This window comes from Corvus kubaryi, unplaced genomic scaffold (genome assembly GCF_017639235.1).
Source record: "Corvus kubaryi isolate FWS band 111438036 unplaced genomic scaffold, C.kubaryi_AGA036_p1.0 65027, whole genome shotgun sequence".
Classification (NCBI taxonomy): domain Eukaryota; kingdom Metazoa; phylum Chordata; class Aves; order Passeriformes; family Corvidae; genus Corvus; species Corvus kubaryi.
In genome coordinates, this window is record NW_024581704.1 from 46,130 (window position 1) to 65,626 (window position 19,497).

General features: G+C 39.2%; 1 protein-coding gene and 1 long non-coding RNA gene across 5 annotated transcripts in view; both read right to left on the reverse strand.

Moving 5' to 3' along the window:
* Positions 1-530: 530 nt before the first annotated feature.
* On the reverse strand, positions 531-9,837 carry LOC121672888. Of its 2 annotated transcripts, none has more exons than XR_006019074.1 (2): positions 3,790-9,837; positions 531-2,299 (listed from the first exon to the last, which is right to left on the reverse strand). It is a non-coding gene; the product is annotated as an uncharacterized LOC121672888 (long non-coding RNA). The 2 variants fall into 2 exon arrangements; XR_006019073.1 differs by having other exon boundaries at positions 531-2,314.
* Positions 9,838-9,887: 50 nt separating this feature from the next.
* The window catches only part of LOC121672887 (CD109 antigen-like), a 70,774-nt gene continuing 61,164 nt past the window's right edge, over positions 9,888-19,497 (reverse strand). For all 3 annotated transcript variants that reach the window (XM_042045790.1, XM_042045789.1, XM_042045791.1), the window contains 3 exons: positions 16,873-17,029; positions 16,348-16,450; positions 9,888-14,011 (listed from right to left, as the gene is read on the reverse strand). In XM_042045790.1, the coding sequence (XP_041901724.1) occupies positions 13,821-14,011; positions 16,348-16,450; positions 16,873-17,029 (451 nt within the window). In that variant the 3' untranslated portion in view covers positions 9,888-13,820. The remainder of the gene's footprint in view (positions 14,012-16,347; positions 16,451-16,872; positions 17,030-19,497) is intronic.

Sequence of the window (19,497 nt, forward strand, 5' to 3'; positions counted from 1 at the left end):
AAACTCAGCTCACTGAAATTTCCAATCTTCTGCTAGGTGAGTTAGACTTTTCTACAATTCCAGCAAAGTTTTATGGTCTTTTCCCTAGCTTTTTGAATTACAAGTTTTACAGAGTGAAATCATTGCCATAAAGTGCTGAATTATCACATTGCAAAGATATGTAGTGCACTCATCAGAAAACGCTCTCAAAACAGAAATCTCTCAAGAAAATCTTAGTTTGAAGGTTCACATTCAGCATCAAAACTGAAAGGAAGTGAAAGGCAAAACCAAGAAGTTCTGAGAAATTTCTGCAGCTATCTCCTAGAATTATATCAACATGATCAATATTCCTTCTTTTCTCCCAACGTGCTGGCAATAATAAACCTCGGGCCCAAACAGCTTCCTGAGCCATCTTGAATTCTCAGCACTGGAAGCTCAGGAGGCCCTTGTGCTTGTGGCTTTGCTTGGCAGATAAAACATCCTTTCTAATGTGCATTCACATCTTCCTTATTTTCCTGTTGTTTCAAAATTCAACCCTTTCAAACAAATGCTCAGCTTTTGCAACACTTTTTAATAGACCTCCCAGCTGTGAAAAAGTACAAAATTATCAAAGCATGAACTATCAAAAATACTATCTGCTAATTCCAAAGGTTCATACACACCACATACCGCATACAGAATGGTACATAAAGCATTCTGAAGTACAGCAGATAAGCACCTATCGTTTTTAGCGAGACGCCATTGTACGTAACTCGTAACTCAGACCCAAACATTTCCCACTATGGTTGGCTGATAAAGATTTTCCCAGTCCTGAAATACTTTGCTTCCTAAGGCCTTGCAATGAGGTCAGTCTCTTGGAGGCATCCAACTGTTGGCTTTATTCCAGTATTCGGCAACACACATGCCTAAGGTGCAGGAGCTCTCTGGAGCTAACTCCAAACTGAGTTGCTTTATCACCCCTTCTCAAGCTGCAAAAAGTCAAGTACTAAACCACTGAAGAAATTGCACTGTTCTGATATTTCCAAATTTCAGAAAAGAAGCTTGGTGACTTCAATGAAGTTCAGGTTTGATTCAAATTTTCCAGTGTTCTTAAATTTTGGATTGTTTCTGTCTCCTTACCACCCCCATCATTCTTCTGGACCTCCTCCATTTCTGAATCACCTTCTGCATGGCAAGGCAGTTCCAGAATACTGTGGTCATCCATTATATTTGTGAAGACAGTATTAGTCAAAGAGGAGATGGAGCCAGAAATTTTAGGGTGCTTTTAATTTCTTACATTTCTCAGGTTTTTTTGTGTGACTTTTTCACTCTCAGGTTCTGCACAAAGGAGATGGAACACCAACTATCCAAAAGGGAGAAAAGCTAATCAGGGTAGTGACACATTCATTTAATTAATGTTTTCCTTTCAAAAGCACAACAATTACATCCGCAGGGCTTTGACATTCAACTACATTAAAACCCTACTATTTTCCATGGAGAAAATAGAATGTAATGATGAAACTTCTTTTATGAATAGTATTTCTTTTTAAATCCATTTTAATTATATTTCCAGAATAACTATTTAGTTACATCGGGGAGAAATAAAAACAAAGGAAGGCTTTTTTAAAACATTTACAAGGAAGCAATCTCTCATCCCCAAATTTGCATTTACTTCAAAATTTTATGGCTGAACTCAAATCCCATCACAGTCCTTCCACTGAACCTTAAAATCAATCATGACACCACTACAGGTCCTAATCAAAGTAGTCCTAATGGTCTTTACATGCCTTTAAAGCACCTGCCGTGCAAAGCAGGAAAAGCCCCAATTAATTACACAGTAAAAGTCAGTTCATAGTTGTGGATGCTTTGTAGCTTTAATGAGATTCAAAGACAAGATGCAAGGATTTGGTTCAGAATTTTGTCTTCACCAGGGCTCTACCAGACACATACTACGAATCAAGATTGATCTCCCTGCTGCTTTGTAGTTGTCACACTATTTCCTCATGTCCCTTCATCTGTCCAGATCCTTCTGTGTCCTCCGTGTTCCATGTGTTGACAGGGAGTTTTCTGGAGTAGGGACAGTCGTTTTCTCCATGATTGAATGACACCTGGCACAGGTGGGTCAGGACCACTGAGCAGGACTTCTCAGGTGTCCCAGCTAGCACTCAATGCAATCAGTGGCAAGAGGACGTGCACCAGGTCCTGACCTAGCTGAGCATGCTAAAGTGACAATCGCTTCTCCACCACACTGTTCGAAATTGGACATTTTGTGCCCATGCCTGAAGTTTCACATTAGTTTAGCACCTGAAAGGTTTTCCAGAAGGTTGATCTGAAGCGGAACCTGTTTTCAGAAAATCTGTTTAGAAAATTAGTACATCAGTTACAATCACATACAGGAGATTTTTCAAAAGGGGAATTTGTTCCTCGTGGCATCTGGGGACTAAAATGTTTCCTGAGCTTTTGAAGATATTCTCTTTGTTTGCAAAATCTTTTAACAAATATATCTGGTATACTTTGTTGGATATGCTTTCCTAAAACCAGTTATAAATTCTATCTATAATTAAATTTAAAAGAAAAACCTGTTTAAAAAAGTCTTTGGGTACTGAACTGCATGTCCTTAATTTAATTAAGGGATATAATTTTGTATTAGGATTCTACACAAGACTTACTGAAATACTTGCAGATCATCTGGAAGATTGAAAGGAAACTTGGTAAGTTCCTGCGGCTTTGGAACCTTGTAATAGGACGGGTTAGGCATAGGATTCAGTGGAAACAGACAGTGGCTAAACATGTACTTTCTCCAAACTGCTAGCATTTTCCAAATAAGCTAAAAAAATGGGATTTTAAATCACAAATTAAATTAAAACCTCTTCTGCCTGAGCATTAACCTCCTTCATAAAAGATGGTGGTACATAAGCTTTGTTTGCTTTGCTGTAAATAACAAAAGAAAAAATAATCTAACAGTGTAGTAATTTAATTTTTCTACCTCCTTTATTTTCTCTGCTTAACTCATGTATGAAAAGACTTGCACAAAAACTGACTGCTCTAATAAAACCAGATAAAATCTAATACGGCATGCTGAGGGCTGAGGAGAACAACTAGAATTACACCAAGCTCTTTGTTGGCATCAGGAGAAAAAGGATTAAAAATACCTTTTGTCACCTGTTTTCAAACCCTGCCAGGCTCACCCACTAGGCATTATGTCAATAATGTTATGTCAATACTGTGTGTGCAAATTTTTTTCATTTTGCCTATTGGCAAATTTTTTTCTAATCTGAACTTACCAGTAAGCTCTTATACTTAGGTCACTAAAGATCAGTGAGCTCATTTTCAAAGGAGCAGATCATTTACAGCTCCCTGGATCTCAGGGATTTTCAGAAACCAAGAACTGAAACTCATCTGTATTTCTGATTCTGAAATATTCAATGTAAATACTTGAAGGCAGCCTAAAAAATCAAAATATGTACAGCTGGTGGACGAGCATTACATCAGGACTTTGAAAAGGTGCCTCAGCTGAGACTCCGTGGTGGCCTCCAAAGAAAATTCCATGCCTGACTCTGTCTGTGCTCTGTGTGCTGCAAGGCTTGCACTCACTTGTGCTAGTGATTACTGCCTTCACCAAGAACAAAAAATTTTTTAAAAAATTAATAGCACAGCAGCTGACTTTTTAAATTGATGCAATCAACTGTTTTCCCAGACAGTAAAGCTAAAATGACTCAAGGGCAGCATTGGCTGTATGGTATTTGCTGTGACCCAGCATCATGGCTTCTTTCAGAGGATCAGCACCCCAGAAGAATGGAAATACAGAAAGTATCAAATGAGTGTGCATACCTTGTCAACATTTATTTGGAGATGCTGAGATGAACTGCCAGGATATCAGACATACATCACTGAGCATTTCTGTAAATTGAATCTGCAAGGTGTAATCAAACATCACAGCTGTAACCAGCACAGTCACAAACACAACATTTAAATCTCTTTATAATGATGAGGAGCTGGGTGTTGAAATCTAGAAACCTAAGATATTATTTGGACTGACCTTAGGAACAGCCTGGGAGAACAGCACCTGTAGCACGTTTATGCAACTCCAATCTCTATTTAGGTTACCTGGTCACAATTATTTGTTTCTAGACAACCCCTAAAAGACTCAAAAATTCAGATCACTGTGTCTGTCAGCCCTTCTTACAGGACACCTGATCCTCTACTTTCTAATGACGCCTTTTCAAGAATTACTTTCATTCTGCACATACTATAAACCTTATTATAAATCAGAAATCAAATCAGTTACTTTTGGAGGGAATTATGGCCTAGATTTTCATAATCACCACATAACTCCTCTATAACTCCAGTAAATTCAAAGTTTTTCAGCACTTCCCTTAGCATCAGCAGAAAGTTACACCTCGTGCATTTCAGTAAGTCTCTTGTAAAAACTGTCCAGTGCTGTGTGATAGCAGTAGAGCTTGCAGACATCAGCTCATAAGAAAACAGGTCCAGGAAGGACATCAAGAGATTACTTATTCCATCTCCACCACCTAGACAGTCTCACACAGATCTGGGTCATTATTAGAAGGTGTTTGGCTAACTTGCTCTTCTTTCTGAAGAAAGAAGCAGGCTGTCTCCCACAGCAGCCTGCCCCACAGTTTGTTTCTCCTATTAGAAAAGTTCTCCCTGTTGTTTGAACTGAAACTTTCTTTCTGCAATTTAATCACCTGGTTCTAATCTTACCTATTATGGTCACAATTAAATAATTATTCTCCTTAATTTTCAAGGGTTTGCAAAATAGCTAGACATAGCTGAGAGAGAAATACCTTATCCACAGCCCGACCTCCCCAAGATTCAAGGAACCCTAATTCATTCAATCTTCCCATGGTGGCTGAGCTTCCTAGACAATTCTTGTTCTCTGCACGCAGAAGCCCCACAGCCAGAGCACTGGTTTCCTGTCACAGACTTCAACAAAGCACAGCCAGTAGCTTTGAAGGGCATCATATGTCTCCCAAGTGTACTCTTTGTTTATGCATCAGACTCTGTTTGCCTTTTTGCACTGCAGCCTGTCGTCATTGACTCTCTGCAGTTGTTTACAGCAGCGTGTTCTGCTCCTGAACATCCCTCACAGAGCCATCCACACTGCATGGGACATGGAGCAAGAGGTTTGTGTTCAGGCCAATAAAATGCAACTTGAATACACATAGGAATGTTTTGTGACCTGTGAAACAAGATGTGTACTGTCAGCCTGCAGAGTCAGTTTTGCTGCCCCTAGCACAGAATACTGATCTATACATTGATCCAGCACCAACAGTCCAACATTATTCTCAATAAAGTTTTGCTCCTTCTCCCGCTCTTGCCTTCCTTCTTCCACACAGTCATCTTTCCTTGTATCTCTCAGACAGACTCACATCCCACTGCCAAAGGTATGTTTTGGCCAGAGACCAGGCACAGAGGCTGGCTGCTTCCCCAGGTGGGAGACAGCCACTCTCGTCCCTGGGCGTTGGGGTGAGACTGTGCAAACAAGTGCTCTCTGCCAGGCAGTTCCTGCTCCAGGCAGCTGCCTTTGTTCACTGCCCCTCTCCTTGTGACCTCGTGCCTGATGCTTCCCAGTTCTGCTAGCAGTTCACGTAACTTGTTTTCAATCACCTCCAAGGAAAATGGCTATGTTCAAACCTCCTGCAAGCCAGATGTGCCCCACTGGCTGCCAGGTGAAATCTTTTAATCTAGAGGGACTTGGAGTTTAGGATTGCATTAGAGAGTGTTCCTGCATACAACCTTGTGCAGCATTATCCCAGCTCTACTTCTTGAAAAAGCAGAAGAATAAAGTCATTATGAATGAGTGGAAAAAGAATGAAACCAGAGAAGCAGCTGAGGCAGAGCTGTGTCAGTCACAACAGGCTTTGTTTTCCCTATAATGTGGAGTCTCATACTCCTTTGGTGAGATGTACCACTTTGAGACCACACGCTGAGCTTCCTCACAAAGAATTCACACCTTTTTTTTTTTGCTTCTCCTGTATCCTGTAATAAAAGTCTTTCAGACTGTGGTTGGTCTCTGTGTATTGGAAAAATGGTGGATGGAGTTGAGAAAGGAACCATGAAAGCTGTAGCATTCAATCTTAAGTGGAGCAAGCAGAGTATGTAGCAATGGGAAAATCACTCCTTACAACTGTCTCACTAAAACTTCATGTTGTTAAATAGTAAAAGTGTTCATGTTTTCATTATTCTAACTAAGATTCTATTAAAATCAGGAACAGAAAAACAAGACCTAAGCTGCATGTGAACAACTGATCAAGGACAATGATCATCCACACAAACAAGACACATTTATCATATTGACTCCCATCTAACATCCAGCCACCCCACCCTTAAATAATCACTACGGGGATGATACATAGTTCATGCCTGAAATCAAAGTGTGAACTATAAGGGAAAAATCATATGGCACCTCTCTGATACATGCTCTTGTACTGAACTTAGAATGCAAAGTACAGAGAGAGCTCTGGCTTAATTAGCTGCCCACTGAGCTAGAGTTGGCTGCTATCTATTTTCTGCGCATGAAAACACAGAGCTTTGTTAGTATATTATTTCCACGTGTTTATATTGCCATCCCTGCTCCTTGATCCAGCATTTTAAATGAGCATTCCTGTCTAAAAAAAAATATAACAGAATGTCTATCCCCTTACCTAAAATATCCCTCAGCTCAGTCCTCCCTTTCCATCAGTGTGAGCCAGAAAAATCCTCAGGGAAATCCATACAGTCTCCCTGGTAGGCAGCTGTTGAAAATCAGATCAAGATGCTCTTATGTCGTTTTATTCCTCTTTATTAGGGATATGATTTCTCATCCTTTGCTTCAGTCATATTAAAATCCTCACTTACCTAAGTAGCCGTGCCTAAGATCGTGGCTGATTTCAAGACATGGACACCCAGCTAGGGCCAGACTGGCGTGCGCTGCCACAGCACAGGGAGCAGGGTACTGCGGTCTGAGCGTGAGCACCACCACCAAGCACATCCTCTGCTCACGGCTCTTCTAAAGGTGTCCAAGGCTCAGGAGAAAGATGAGTCACCACTTATGCACTACTTACACATGCATCTGCCTGACACTTCATGTGTCGGAAGAGATGGTATGTCTGCACCGGTATTTACACTTAAGCTCTGCTTGCCTCTTCATTTTACCTAGTTGCTTGCTCCAAAACCACTACTAGAGACTGGTCCATCATCAGAACATCTCATGTTCCAAATTTGCTTTATTTAGGACTATTATCAATATTGAAACAGAAAAAAATTATGAGAGAAAGCCTTACTACAGTCTATCCACTGTTCCTCCTCATCCACACAGCCCATCCTCTTACCATAGAAAGCTATTAGGTTGGTTAAGGATTATTTCAGCTTCATAAATCTGTGCTGACAAGTCTTAAGTGTTTTTATTCATCCTGAGTTTGAGTTGATAGCTAATTCTCCATGAGACCAAAGATTTTAGTCTTTACAGGCCATAAAGGCTCTGAAGGAAACGGTAGATCTGTGAGACGTGGGAACAGAAATGGCTACTGAACTTACGGGCAAGATGGTGAGGGGACAGGGCAAAAGAGGTAAGTGAGGCTGAGCAGATCCTGACTTCTGAGTTGAAATGGGCCAGGAAGCTCTTTCAAGGGCAGGCAAGAGGAACAGCAAGAGAATTGTAAGGAAAATTAGGAAAAGACAGTGTAATGGAGACAAAATTCTAAACCATGAAAAACGGCTGTGGAAATAGCAGATCACCTGAAAAAAAGTTCTGCACATCAATTCAATTACGTTTGTGTAAAGTATTTTGGCATAAAAATTTCTTGGTGCTCTTTTACTTCCACTTCAGCAATTAGCTGTGTCTGAAGGATTTGCTCCTGTTCACACAAGAGCACAGTTGCTGATATTCTCCATGACCACAAGGGGCCTACCGGAACTGAGCTCATCACATAACATGATTATGCTACATCTGTTACAGATACCAGAGAACTTTGCAATAACTCCATGTTGAACAAAATAATAGACTTTTAAAATGAGTGACCTTAGTCACACAAGTCCCAAACAGTGACCTGCAGATTCACTGTTTACAGCCTGGCCAGGGAAGCCACTGCTGTAAAACTTTTGTAAAATTTTATTTATATTATTAAATTCTGAGCTTTAAAACACAGATGAGCCAACCTCTAAAAAGTGCTCAGGATGGGTAGTGGTCAGCAGTGCACAGAAACTGCGATCTACTATAAGTAGCTGCATTGTTAAACAAGCAAACATTAGACATATATTATTAAAAGTCATCTTTAATAGCATTTAAAAATAGCTATTGCAAACTTTATTTGAAGAAAAATAAACAATTCACTATCTTCTAAAGTCCTTTGAAACAGTCAATTTCCTTAACATTTGCTTTATTACTTGAAAAGAGAAGCTATTTGCATAGCTGGCATGTTAGTTCACCTCTGTTTGCTCAAAACAGCTCATAAAAGCTCTCTTTTTCTACCCTTTCTGATTTGATCAGAAGTGGAAATGTGAATGATGATCCTAACTTAGATCAAACTGGGTATCTGACTATGTCTCAAGGCAGTCAAGAATTTTAGTTCTAATTGTTTAAGGCTTGACATGGAAAGAGATGTGCCAGTCAGTAAGATCTTACACCTGCTTATGTACTTCCACTGAGCCAGCTTTTTTTTTTTCTTCTTCTTTGTATTTAGTATCCCACACAACCTAACAAAACTAAAAACCACAACAAAAAAACCTAGTTCATAAAAAACATTATAGGATCTAAGCAAGGCTGATGAAGTTTTTGGGTAGCTACTAAGAAATACAATGAATTATTTGAGATAAATCTTAAACTGGACTACTGGTGACTCAAATGCAGCACATAAGGAATTAATGCTCATACCTATCTGAAAACAATCTATCTATAGGAAAAACAATCATTAGATTAATCAAATACAGCACACTATCAGCCTTTATTGCCTAGAATAGCAATAGTGCAATGGCATTTCCATTTGGCACACAGAAATACAATAAACTGAATAAGAAACAACATGGAAGTGAAATATTTTGATAAGGGGGAAAGGAAACAACTGCTGTTGTATTTTATAAATAAATTAGGCATCTAATTTCAAAATCTTCAAATCACATAGAGATGGTTCACTGCATACAGACTTATGGTAGAAGAAATGTTATAACAAAAATAGTATTAGTCATTAGAATTAAAATTGAATCCTCTTTCTTAGCGTTTTAGATAGAAAAATTACACCATTAGGCACTAGCTGCTTTCTAATATATTCTTTCCTAAAAACAGAACATTACACAGCGCTGTTGGTTTGGGCATTTTGTGAAGATCTTGGTTTATGCACATACATTGCACACTGTAGCACACTGCAGCCTATAATGGCTATGTATACGCATATGCTTTCTGCAGGATTCAGCTAAAATCAAATATTGTCAATATGCATACCAACTTGAACAACATATTCAGTAATATTCCTAGGATAATATTTTGAAAACTGAGTAAAACCGACTTTTGCTTCTTAGGTTTGATTGTCAACAGTGATTTTCAAGGCAAAAGAGAGGCCTGTAACAGAAGGACATGGAATTGTTGGAGCAAGTCCAGAGGGCCATGAAACTGATGAGGAGTGGAGCACTTCCCCTGTGAAGACAGACTGGGAAAGTTGGGACTGTTCACCTGGAGAAGGTTGTGTGGCAATCTCATAGCAACCTTCCAGTGTCTGGAGGGGGCCTACAGGGAAGCAAGAGAGGGATTCTTTTGTCAGAAACTGTAGTAACAGGACAAGGAGTAATGACTTCAAACAAAGAAGGGAAACTTAGGTTAGATATTAGGGAGTTTTTTACTGTGAGGATATTGAGACACTGGAACAGATTGCCCAGGGAGGTCGTGGATGCCCCAACCCTGGCAGTGTTCAAGGCCAGGCTGGATAAGGCCTTGAGCAACCTGGTCTAGTGGGAGATGTCCCTGCCCATGGCAGAGGGGCTGGGACTAGATGATCTGGAACATCCATTCCAACCCCTTCACATTCTGTGATTCTATAAACACTGGATCTGGCCCTCATGCTTCTCCTACACCAGTCTGGCATTTCCCCCTTTTATCATGCCACTGATGTGCACAAGCCACAAGCTCCTGCTTGTGATGTGAACGGGAGCATGTGGTATGGAAGCAAACTGGGAATACCTGCACTGCTTGTGTTTGACACTAGTGCCAGGGGAGTTCTAGATTGAATATTAGGAAAAATTTCTTCACTGTTAAGCATCATAACAGGCTGCCAATGGAAGAAGCGGTGTCACCATCCCTGGAGGTATTTAGAAGGCATGTAGATGTGGCGCTTGGAGACACAGTTAGTGGTGGACTTGGCAATGCTAGCTTAATGATTGGACCCAATGATTTTAAAGGTCTTTTCCAACATAAATGATTCTATGGTGGTGCCATGCTGGGAACTAAACCAGCCACAGAGCTGGCCCAGCATGCAGACTGTGAAGTGCTCTAAACCTGTTAAGTAACACTCATTCCCTGTTCTGTAAAACAGCATCTAGTATAGATGAACTCTAAATGACACCCACATTAAAACCTGTAGAGGAAATCTCAGCCAGGATCATGGATGACAGCAGAAGTAGAATTTGGGGGGAATACCTTTAAAATGCTTTATAGTTCAGTTTTGGACTCAGTCCTAGCCCTGGACAGACCATGTCCACTGACATGGCTGAAAAGGGCATGGGAAGTACCAGAGCACATTCAGATTTCAATGAAACAGCAGAAATGTTCAGGCAATACAACATGAAGGCTTCACCACAAAACACCTTTACCTGACTGTTTTTAGCATCACTCCTTAAAGCTCCTTGTAGACCTTGTTGCTAAAGAGTTCAAAAACATCTTTTGCTACAAGATTTCCTATTAACTTCGCTGTGAGCATGGCCCCCCTAACATCCAAAACGGATGTTATGAAGCAATGGGGATAATAAATATGCTGAGCATTTGTGTAAAGGTTCCCACACAATGATGAGGAAAGAAAAGAAGTCACTATGCCAAATAATATTCCATTTCTGCTGCTCCATTCACTGCCAACACAGCATAAATTTTATCTTCTGCAACTCAAAGCACCAGCCACTACTGCAAAGTGACTGAAGGCACTGATGCAGGAATGTTAAAGGCCACCTGGTGTAAACATTTGTTTGAAGTCATACAATGTACATTGTTCTTTTAAAATAGCTTGATACAGATGCAGATTTGGATGTCTGCTATAATATGCCTGCTGTAGAGAAAAAAGTAAAATAAAAGAGGATGTTTATTCACTGACTCCAGCAATTTCCCTGACATGGTGCATTATGACTGATAGTTCTTAATATAGTGTGCAAGGAAGCCAAAAGTCGTTTAAAAACATGTGTTGTTTGTCTCAAAAACAAATGTAAGGGAATACTAGTAAAAGCTGCACTGTCCAAAACTCAACTAAGCAATTTAAATCCGTTTTTCTTGGAGGATATTCAGGACGATTGGACTGCATGCAAAACAGAACTAATTTATTCCTACTATCTACTGCAAAGGAGTAATTTATCTCCACCTTTATCCTACGATTAATCAGGTACCAATGTGCCTATTAGAAGCTCTGCTGGAAGTATGCGAGCTTTGGGCTCTTGAAATTATATTAAAGGGAGGCAAATGATGTGTCAAGTCTGCTGTTCTCAAAGACAAGAGAAGACCAACTTTCATAGGTCACAAGAAATCAAACCCACAGCAAAACACATCCCAGTTCAGATGAGAATTTTTTCCGTATCTTACACTTGGCACAGTTTGATCTAGGCTCCCATAAATGAATAAAGGATTTGAGATGCAGAGATGTTTTTTAAGTCTGTTATCTTCATTTCTCTTAGCTCTGGACCCACGTAACCAAGTTACATGGCTTACAGAGGGTGAGACCCTGCTCACTGACGAAGCAGTGTGTTTGGCTTCAATAAATACATTACTTCATGTGGGTTAGAGCAGCACACACTGCTCAGGCACTAATTAACTACTCAAAAGGCTAAATCCAAAACACACCAAGGACAAGTAAAACGCATTGAATGGGCCATGAATAACCAGGCCTAAGCGCTGCCTCAGAAATAGGACAGAACCCCAAGTTTGTGAAAAACATTGCAAATTCCAAAAACAGGTGAAGTAAAACAAATAACCCCATCTAAACTAGTTCTGCAGTTAAAATCTATACATTGGTATTAGAAGGCACTCGCAGTTCAGGAAGTTCAGGCCTCTTCCCATGCTACTATGCAAATTTTCCTTTGTGAACAATTATAGATGAGCATAAATACAAAAATATACATTTTAAGCAGTAGCAAAAATTGAATAAAATTAGAAATTTCTCAAGGAAAGTGGCTGCCATATTATTACATGTGCACAAAAACACACTCCGTCTCAAAAAGTATGAAAGAAAGGAAATCAATAGAAATTATAATTTCCACCTCTTTTAGTCAGCATGACAGCTATTAACTTCATTTTAGTAACTATGAGTGTAACAGCTTGGTTGCTTTATCAAAAAGAAGTAAGCATTAGATATTACAGGTAGTGTTCAAGAAGGACAGATTGGCTGCCAGACAGGGAAGGCATTCATACACTCACTCAGGGGCAATAAGCTCCCAAGCTCACACACTTCCGTATCCACAGAGATCTCTAATTCTCTCCATGTGCAAAGAGCAGGTTTGGGTGTAAAACTGCCTGCTACTTTTCACCATCCCTCTCCTCCATTCCATTTCAGCAGAGCACTTGAGCACACATAGATGCGCTTAAAGTTAAGCAAGCATGTGAATTGTTTGGCTGGACTGAATGCTTATGCAGCCCATGCCTCCTAAAAGCCTCTCCCACCACCAGCAACAGGGTGCACATCCAGGGCCACCAACTCACATGGCACTGAGAGCAGTAAACAACTGTTTGGGTTTATGCCACTCGAACTGTTGACAAGATGACACTGAAAGCGCAAGACAAAAATGATGCCCCAGAGTGACATTTCTAGAAGACATCCAAAAACCAGAACACGTTCAAAGCAACCTTCCTTCATCTGGCCATAAATATATGCCAGCTGACACCAGCATTCTCATATGGAAGAAGAATTGCATTTGTTTCTGTATAACCCTGGAAAAATGAAGTCTGAAAAACACTCTTTGATGCATTTACAGTAAAAAGCCTTTCAGAGTAAAATGCATGAGAACATCCTGAGGCCTTATTTTCAAGCAGGATTAGCTTAGGAATTGACAAAAAAATCCACCTTCTCTCTAATTATTAAAAAAAAAGAAGACTGACAACTTTCTGGAGCATTCAGCAGTTTGTAAATGCAGTACTTTTTGGCTCTTGGATCTGCTCTGAAGCCAGCTCCTCCTTTTTTTTTTTCATATTATGTCCCATGAGAGCACACAGAGAAATTCAGTATTAATTTTAAGTGTCACATCTTCAGAACAGAACAAAGTGAGCTCTGATACCAAGCTCCTATCATTGCTTATCAATACCCTAATGGAGAAGCAGATAGTGTTTTGGAAAAGCATGGTAAACTAACATGCATCCCTAAAAAACAAGCACAGCTGGGGTAAAAACAAAGTGGGAATATGGAGCTAAGTTTACATTTTATCACACTGCTTTCTCAGTAATTCTGTGCTTCTTCAGAAAATAAGTTCAGTATGAAACTACCACTTGGAAAGGTTTTCCCAGCAGACACTTAAAGAAGTTTTCTGGCACAGCCAGAAATTTACCATATGGGCCAGCCCAGTTCTCCCTGAACACAGCAGGAGTTTGGTCATGATAATCACTAAAGATGGGCTGGTATCTGAACATAAAATTTTCTTTGGATAATTTATGGAAACCTTAGATGTGAAACATAATCGGTTTCCTTTTACAGCACCCAACTGCACAGGAAGTTTACATGAAGGACAAAGAGCACACAGAACAAGGAGGCCAATGAAGAGTGCTGAAGCAAGGCTGCAGAACCATCTCGGTGGCAAAGGTTGCAGTCGTTTTCACAGAAGTCACAAGAGGTTATACTTTGCATTACTTCTGAATTATAGCTTCTCACTGCTCTTCTCCCTGTTCAGAAAAGTTAGTTAACGTTAGTTAATGAACTTTGAAAACTGACCAAGAACACAGCTTCAAAAAGGAATCACTTTTAAAGGATGCACTAAACTCTGATGCAGACTTCCTCATACTCTGCAAAACACTTCCCAGAGTTGGTATTTAGGCCCAGTCATTAAACTTTCTTCTTCACCCAGAACACCTCAATGTATTCGGACCAATGCTTGATGAAAGGCACACTCTCACAGACTCAATCGCAGCTATTAGACACATCTGTTCACAAACCTTGGACAAACCTTTTTAAAGGAATTTTGCCCCTACCTACATAACAAAGGAACTCAGATGCTTTACCTGGCAGTATGCTGGCTATAACAATAAGAGTGAGCTCTCTCCTAACTGATGCTTTCTCTCGCTATCATGTTTGGGAGCTTCCACTTCCTGAATCTGGGACTGCTTACCTCACCTAGGTCCTGCTCGTGTATTTTACTCTCCTGTTCCCCAAAGGGTTGCTACAGAGCCAGACTAGAAGTCTGACAAATCATACTCATTTCAGAAACATCACTGCATGGTAATTGCTCACAGAACAAGCTTTTGCAGTTTCCTACCGTGGCTTTTTTTCTTTTCTTCCTTCCAACTAGAGACCTTGCAACTTCTATTTTTAGTAGTAGCATTTTTAAACTGAAATGATATTCAGTTTCATTACAAGCCTCAGGATATTTAAAAAATATGTAATTTTATGGGCCAAAATGGTTACCCAACAGTGACACCTGACTACTTCTAAAAAGTGAGGTAAGAGAATACTGCTGTTCCGGCATCCAAGCCAGCTCTTACACCTATGCCAGTTGTGCTATCTGCCACAACGAAATCACATTTATCAATAAATGCCACAGCAGGAGACCTCTACACATTTCCTAGCTCTCAATATGACATGAATCTGACTGTCATCATCACATAAAATATATCCCTGTAGCTTGGGTCACCAACGACAACAGTGATGGAAAACAATAAATTAAAATCAAAGCACATGCCTGTATTAGACAGGATGGAGTTCTCCCAGAAGAACTCAGTCACGGCATACATATATATGTTGACCAATAATGTATCTACGCTATATAGTAATAGGAATGGGGTCTTGTAAACTAATACTTGCACAAATAATTTCCTTGAAGTTAAAGAAACTGCAGCACCAGTTACATAACATGAATTTTGGTCCTTAATATTAATATTGCTAACTGAGAATTTATGGACTGAATTTATTTAAATACAATAAAAACTTACCTGTGACTTTACAATACACATATTTATTAGCCTATCTAATAGCATTCTTATACAAGATGTGGCCCTGAGCTCTTCTCCTAGGAACTGCAAATTCATTTCGGCCATAGATTCTACATCTTATGTGTTTCTCTCAAATAAAAACTTGCTGTAATTTTTTAAGCCACTAGCCCTTAAAACATGCTCTAATTAATGGTGAGTGTGCTTACAACGACCAATTTCCTATTTTACTTTAAAATTCTGTGAATGAACAAGAATTTCAGCCTATATAGATTAAATGTGATCATCTAGCTAAAGTAGCACACATATTTGGTTGTCTTTTGTACTGTGCTAAAAAAACATGAAAAAATTGTATTGTGCTAAAAAAATGTACAACTTTCTTATGCCTTATCTCAAACCAAGCCCAAATCCTTCATAATGTACCAGGTGGTTCATGCAATGAAAACCTAGTATCCTCTCCAGCAGCCTGTAATTTTTTCTTGCTTTTAATTTTGCCAAAGACCTTTGTACACTGTTGCCCATCTCTAAAACACATGCTACACATACAAAATACCAACTAAAAAAAAAAAAAAACACAAAACAACAACCAATAAAAAAAAAAAAAAAACCCAAAAAAAAAAACCCAAACCCCCCCGGGGGGGGGCCCCCCCCCCCCCAAAAAAAACCCCTTTGAAACTGTTTTTCCAATGTACACCTTTTTTAGGTAACAACAGAAGTCAAAACATTGGCATTTTCTCCAGTGAAGAACTCTTAGTTTAAGTAAGAAACAGATGGTAAAGCTACTCGAGAGGTTAATTATTAACTTGGTAAGTGAATCACAGTGAAGTTCCTGCTTCATTTTGACAGTTTTGGGAACACACTGGGCCAGAGTTTAGAACAACTGAGGAACCAACCCATTAGGACAACAGGTATGGGAAAACACTACTACTTGTTAGCAAATTGGGCATGTTCATGTCCAAAAAGACTACAGTTCAATGCAGCTTTCTCTTCACTAAAATTTCTCCTATTTCTACAAGAAAAAACTTTCTTTTAAACTTCTGAATAATTAAGTCCCATTTGAAATGACTGACACTTACTAGGTTCATAGTAATCCACTACAGTCACTGAAGCATCTTGGATATTTGCCACCTTGAAGTCTCTCACAGCTGGAATATCCACACAAACCTGTGTTTCGTTTAGCTAGAAAAAAAGAGAAACACCCTGAGAACCCTGGGGATGGTGGCTTCATGGAAGAGGTAAGGACTTTTAGCTTAGCAGTAGTCCATTTCTAAAGGCTTAAGAGTCAGGATGCATAGGAAGATGCTTATCTCATTTGCAGTCTTTTGGTCAAATTACAGACTTCTTGAAATGTCTGCCTTCTTATGTGTGATTTTTAAGAGGCCTAATTCAGAAACCCCTTACAAATACAACTGAGTCGCACCTATCCAAGCAGTCTCACCAAAAAATAGAAGAACTATTAATTCAACATAAATAGCAGATGTTGATTTCCCCGAAGAATACAATCATAACGTCGTTCCAAATTTAAGCCTAACAATGTTAGAATCAAGATTAACATCACCACAAACACATTTTTTTGGTTTTTTTTGTTACTTCCAACTTACAGAGTCTAAGTATAGGTTGACTTTTCCATTGTCTTTTTCCGTCTTCTTAACTGTCTTGTCTAATGGAACAAAATCTGGTGACAGAGAGAAACCACTGAGTAAGCCAACCTCCATGAGGACCATACCACTTCTGGAAGCCGTGCCAGAGCCAAAGTACCTTTTCAAAGCACAGAGACAAAGATACTTTTAGTAGAAATACAGTAGCCCACTCTCCAAAGAAAACGTTTGATCATCTTTAAATCCCAACTAACGAAGTAATAATGCTTAAGAATATTTAGGAAACAAATGGAACAAAATACTACCAAGGAAATTTCTAATAATAAAGAGCTAATAATTAATTTCTCAATTATTTTGCCTGTTAATTTTAACCACATATGCAAAAGCTGGTTTAGCACTGAGAAAACTGCAATACATGAATCATACGAGAGACTACACCAACATCAGGAGGAACTTTCAATCGGCATCTATTACTACAAGTTTATATTACAAATACGCAGAAATTATTTCAATTAAGCATGTTTCTAAAGAGGCAATTAACTAACTGCTGTAGGAATTCTTGTACTGAAATATATATATTTCCTCTTATGCATGCTTTGTTTTGCTTTTATTCATTTTGGAGGCCAAAATACAGGTGTATACCCCAAAGAAGTCTCCCAAACCTTTTTCTATTTTCTTCATAGAGATTGATGGTTCCATTAAAAAGGCATCACCAAATTATTTCTCAAAGTTTCAGTTTTTAGAATGCATAGCCATGTTATTAATGCATATTTGGAAAAAGATTTAATAAGTCGAGTCCCTTCTTTTTTCCTAAATAACGCTTATTATTACATCTTCTTCCAATGTGAAAACCAGATGCTGGAGTAGAAAGGTTTGCTCTATTGAGCAAGCCTTGCACACTATGGTGCCTAACAGATGCATCAAAATATATTTATGGTGCTCTGTGCTACAAGTGTCACCTAAATGACCTGCAAAAGATTCTACTGCTTTAAATAAAGCAGGTAGCAGAGAAGTTTCCCCGGCCTTAGCATGGCAGGTAAATTGTTACTGTTCTGCCAGAATAGAAGCGTCTCCAATCCTCATTTCAAAACCCTGGCAGTATTGAAAGTAATTAAACTATTTCTTTGTAGAGCTGGGTAGTTAAAAAAATATATAAGAGAAGAGTTGCTTTCAAAGCAATGCTGTTAAGCCTGGCTGATTCAAGGCAGATACAACTTTGAAAGAAATACAGCACAATTGCTGACTTCAGCTGGCTCCTAAGATTAGAAACAAATGAAACCATCTGTTCGATGATGTGCTGTGCCAAAGTAGCTGCTATTGAAAACAAGTAACTGAATTGGAACTGGATGTAATTATTTCTGCATAATTACCAATAAGAGGGGAATAAAATACCCAAGCTGTCTAGCCAGCCTGGGGTGCTACTAAAACACCAACAGGCAACCAAACTACCTTGGTACTGTCAAGAAGTGAATTAGATATATCCCTAGAAGTTAAGAGGAGGATCTGGCTCTCAAAAAGGAGGAGAGGCAGCCTTGGGGGTGGGTTGTGGTACCATCTCTTCAACTCCACAGTCTCTTAAAAAAAAGGAGAAAAAAAAAATCATCATGCAAGAATGACCAGTAAGACAGACTTGAAACTTGTGCCTGAAGAAAACTCATAATGTTTTCAGTTGAACTTTATGTATCTGCTCTTCAGCAATATGAGATCAGGGTGAGACCCTCTCACAGATGATGCAAAGAAGAGAAAACAACACCAAGCTAGTGTAGGCAGAAAGCAGAAATGAGAGAGTAAATGGAACCATCAGTAATCAATTTCCCATGTCTGGAAAAGGTATGCAGGCAGTAAGACTGAGAAAAAACTGGCACTGCCTCCCAGAGAGTGAGCTAGCTCCTCTAACCAAGAACCACTTCAATTTGAATGAGGCATCACCTGCTCTAGTGTCATAAATTATACCCAGTTAAGATGACCATAGCCAACCACTACCAAGCTGGATGAGAGAAGGTGGATATTCTCTAGATTAAAGAAAGAAAAGAATTGTGAAGTTGAAGCCTTCAGTACCTGACTATGTACATCCACAGCTAGATGCATACCCATAGCTAGACTATACATACCCACTCGTTGAGATTTCAGCAGTCTTTCTGTATTTACCTCTTTTGGTTTCTCTACTAGAAAGCCACATCATGTTAAAAAGATCGTAAGTAGACCAACTTTAAACTAATTTAGGAATATAGATAACGCATATATTATATATACAATTTATAGGGAAAAGAAGAGGAAGATGACTAGTCTATCAAGCTAAGCAATCAGAGATGAAGCCGTAGCCTAAGCAATTTAAACAGACTTACTCAAAGTTGTATCAGTCCACTTTCCACAATAAGAGTTGATGGAACTAATGTTGGAACTAACTAAATGTTCCAAGTTGAGGCAGCTTTTTAATGTCACTAGATTTCCCCCTATTCTTTGAACACTTTGCAATTAAAGCATCATCACCCTAGAGACTTCCCAGAGAAATGGAGCACTTCTTCTCCATGTTTTTAAGTAAAAGGTCGTAGCTAGAAAGTCAGATTGCTCAGAAAAGACTTACCCCAAACCCAGCATGTAAGCCCTTTACATATCAGGAGTTTGTGC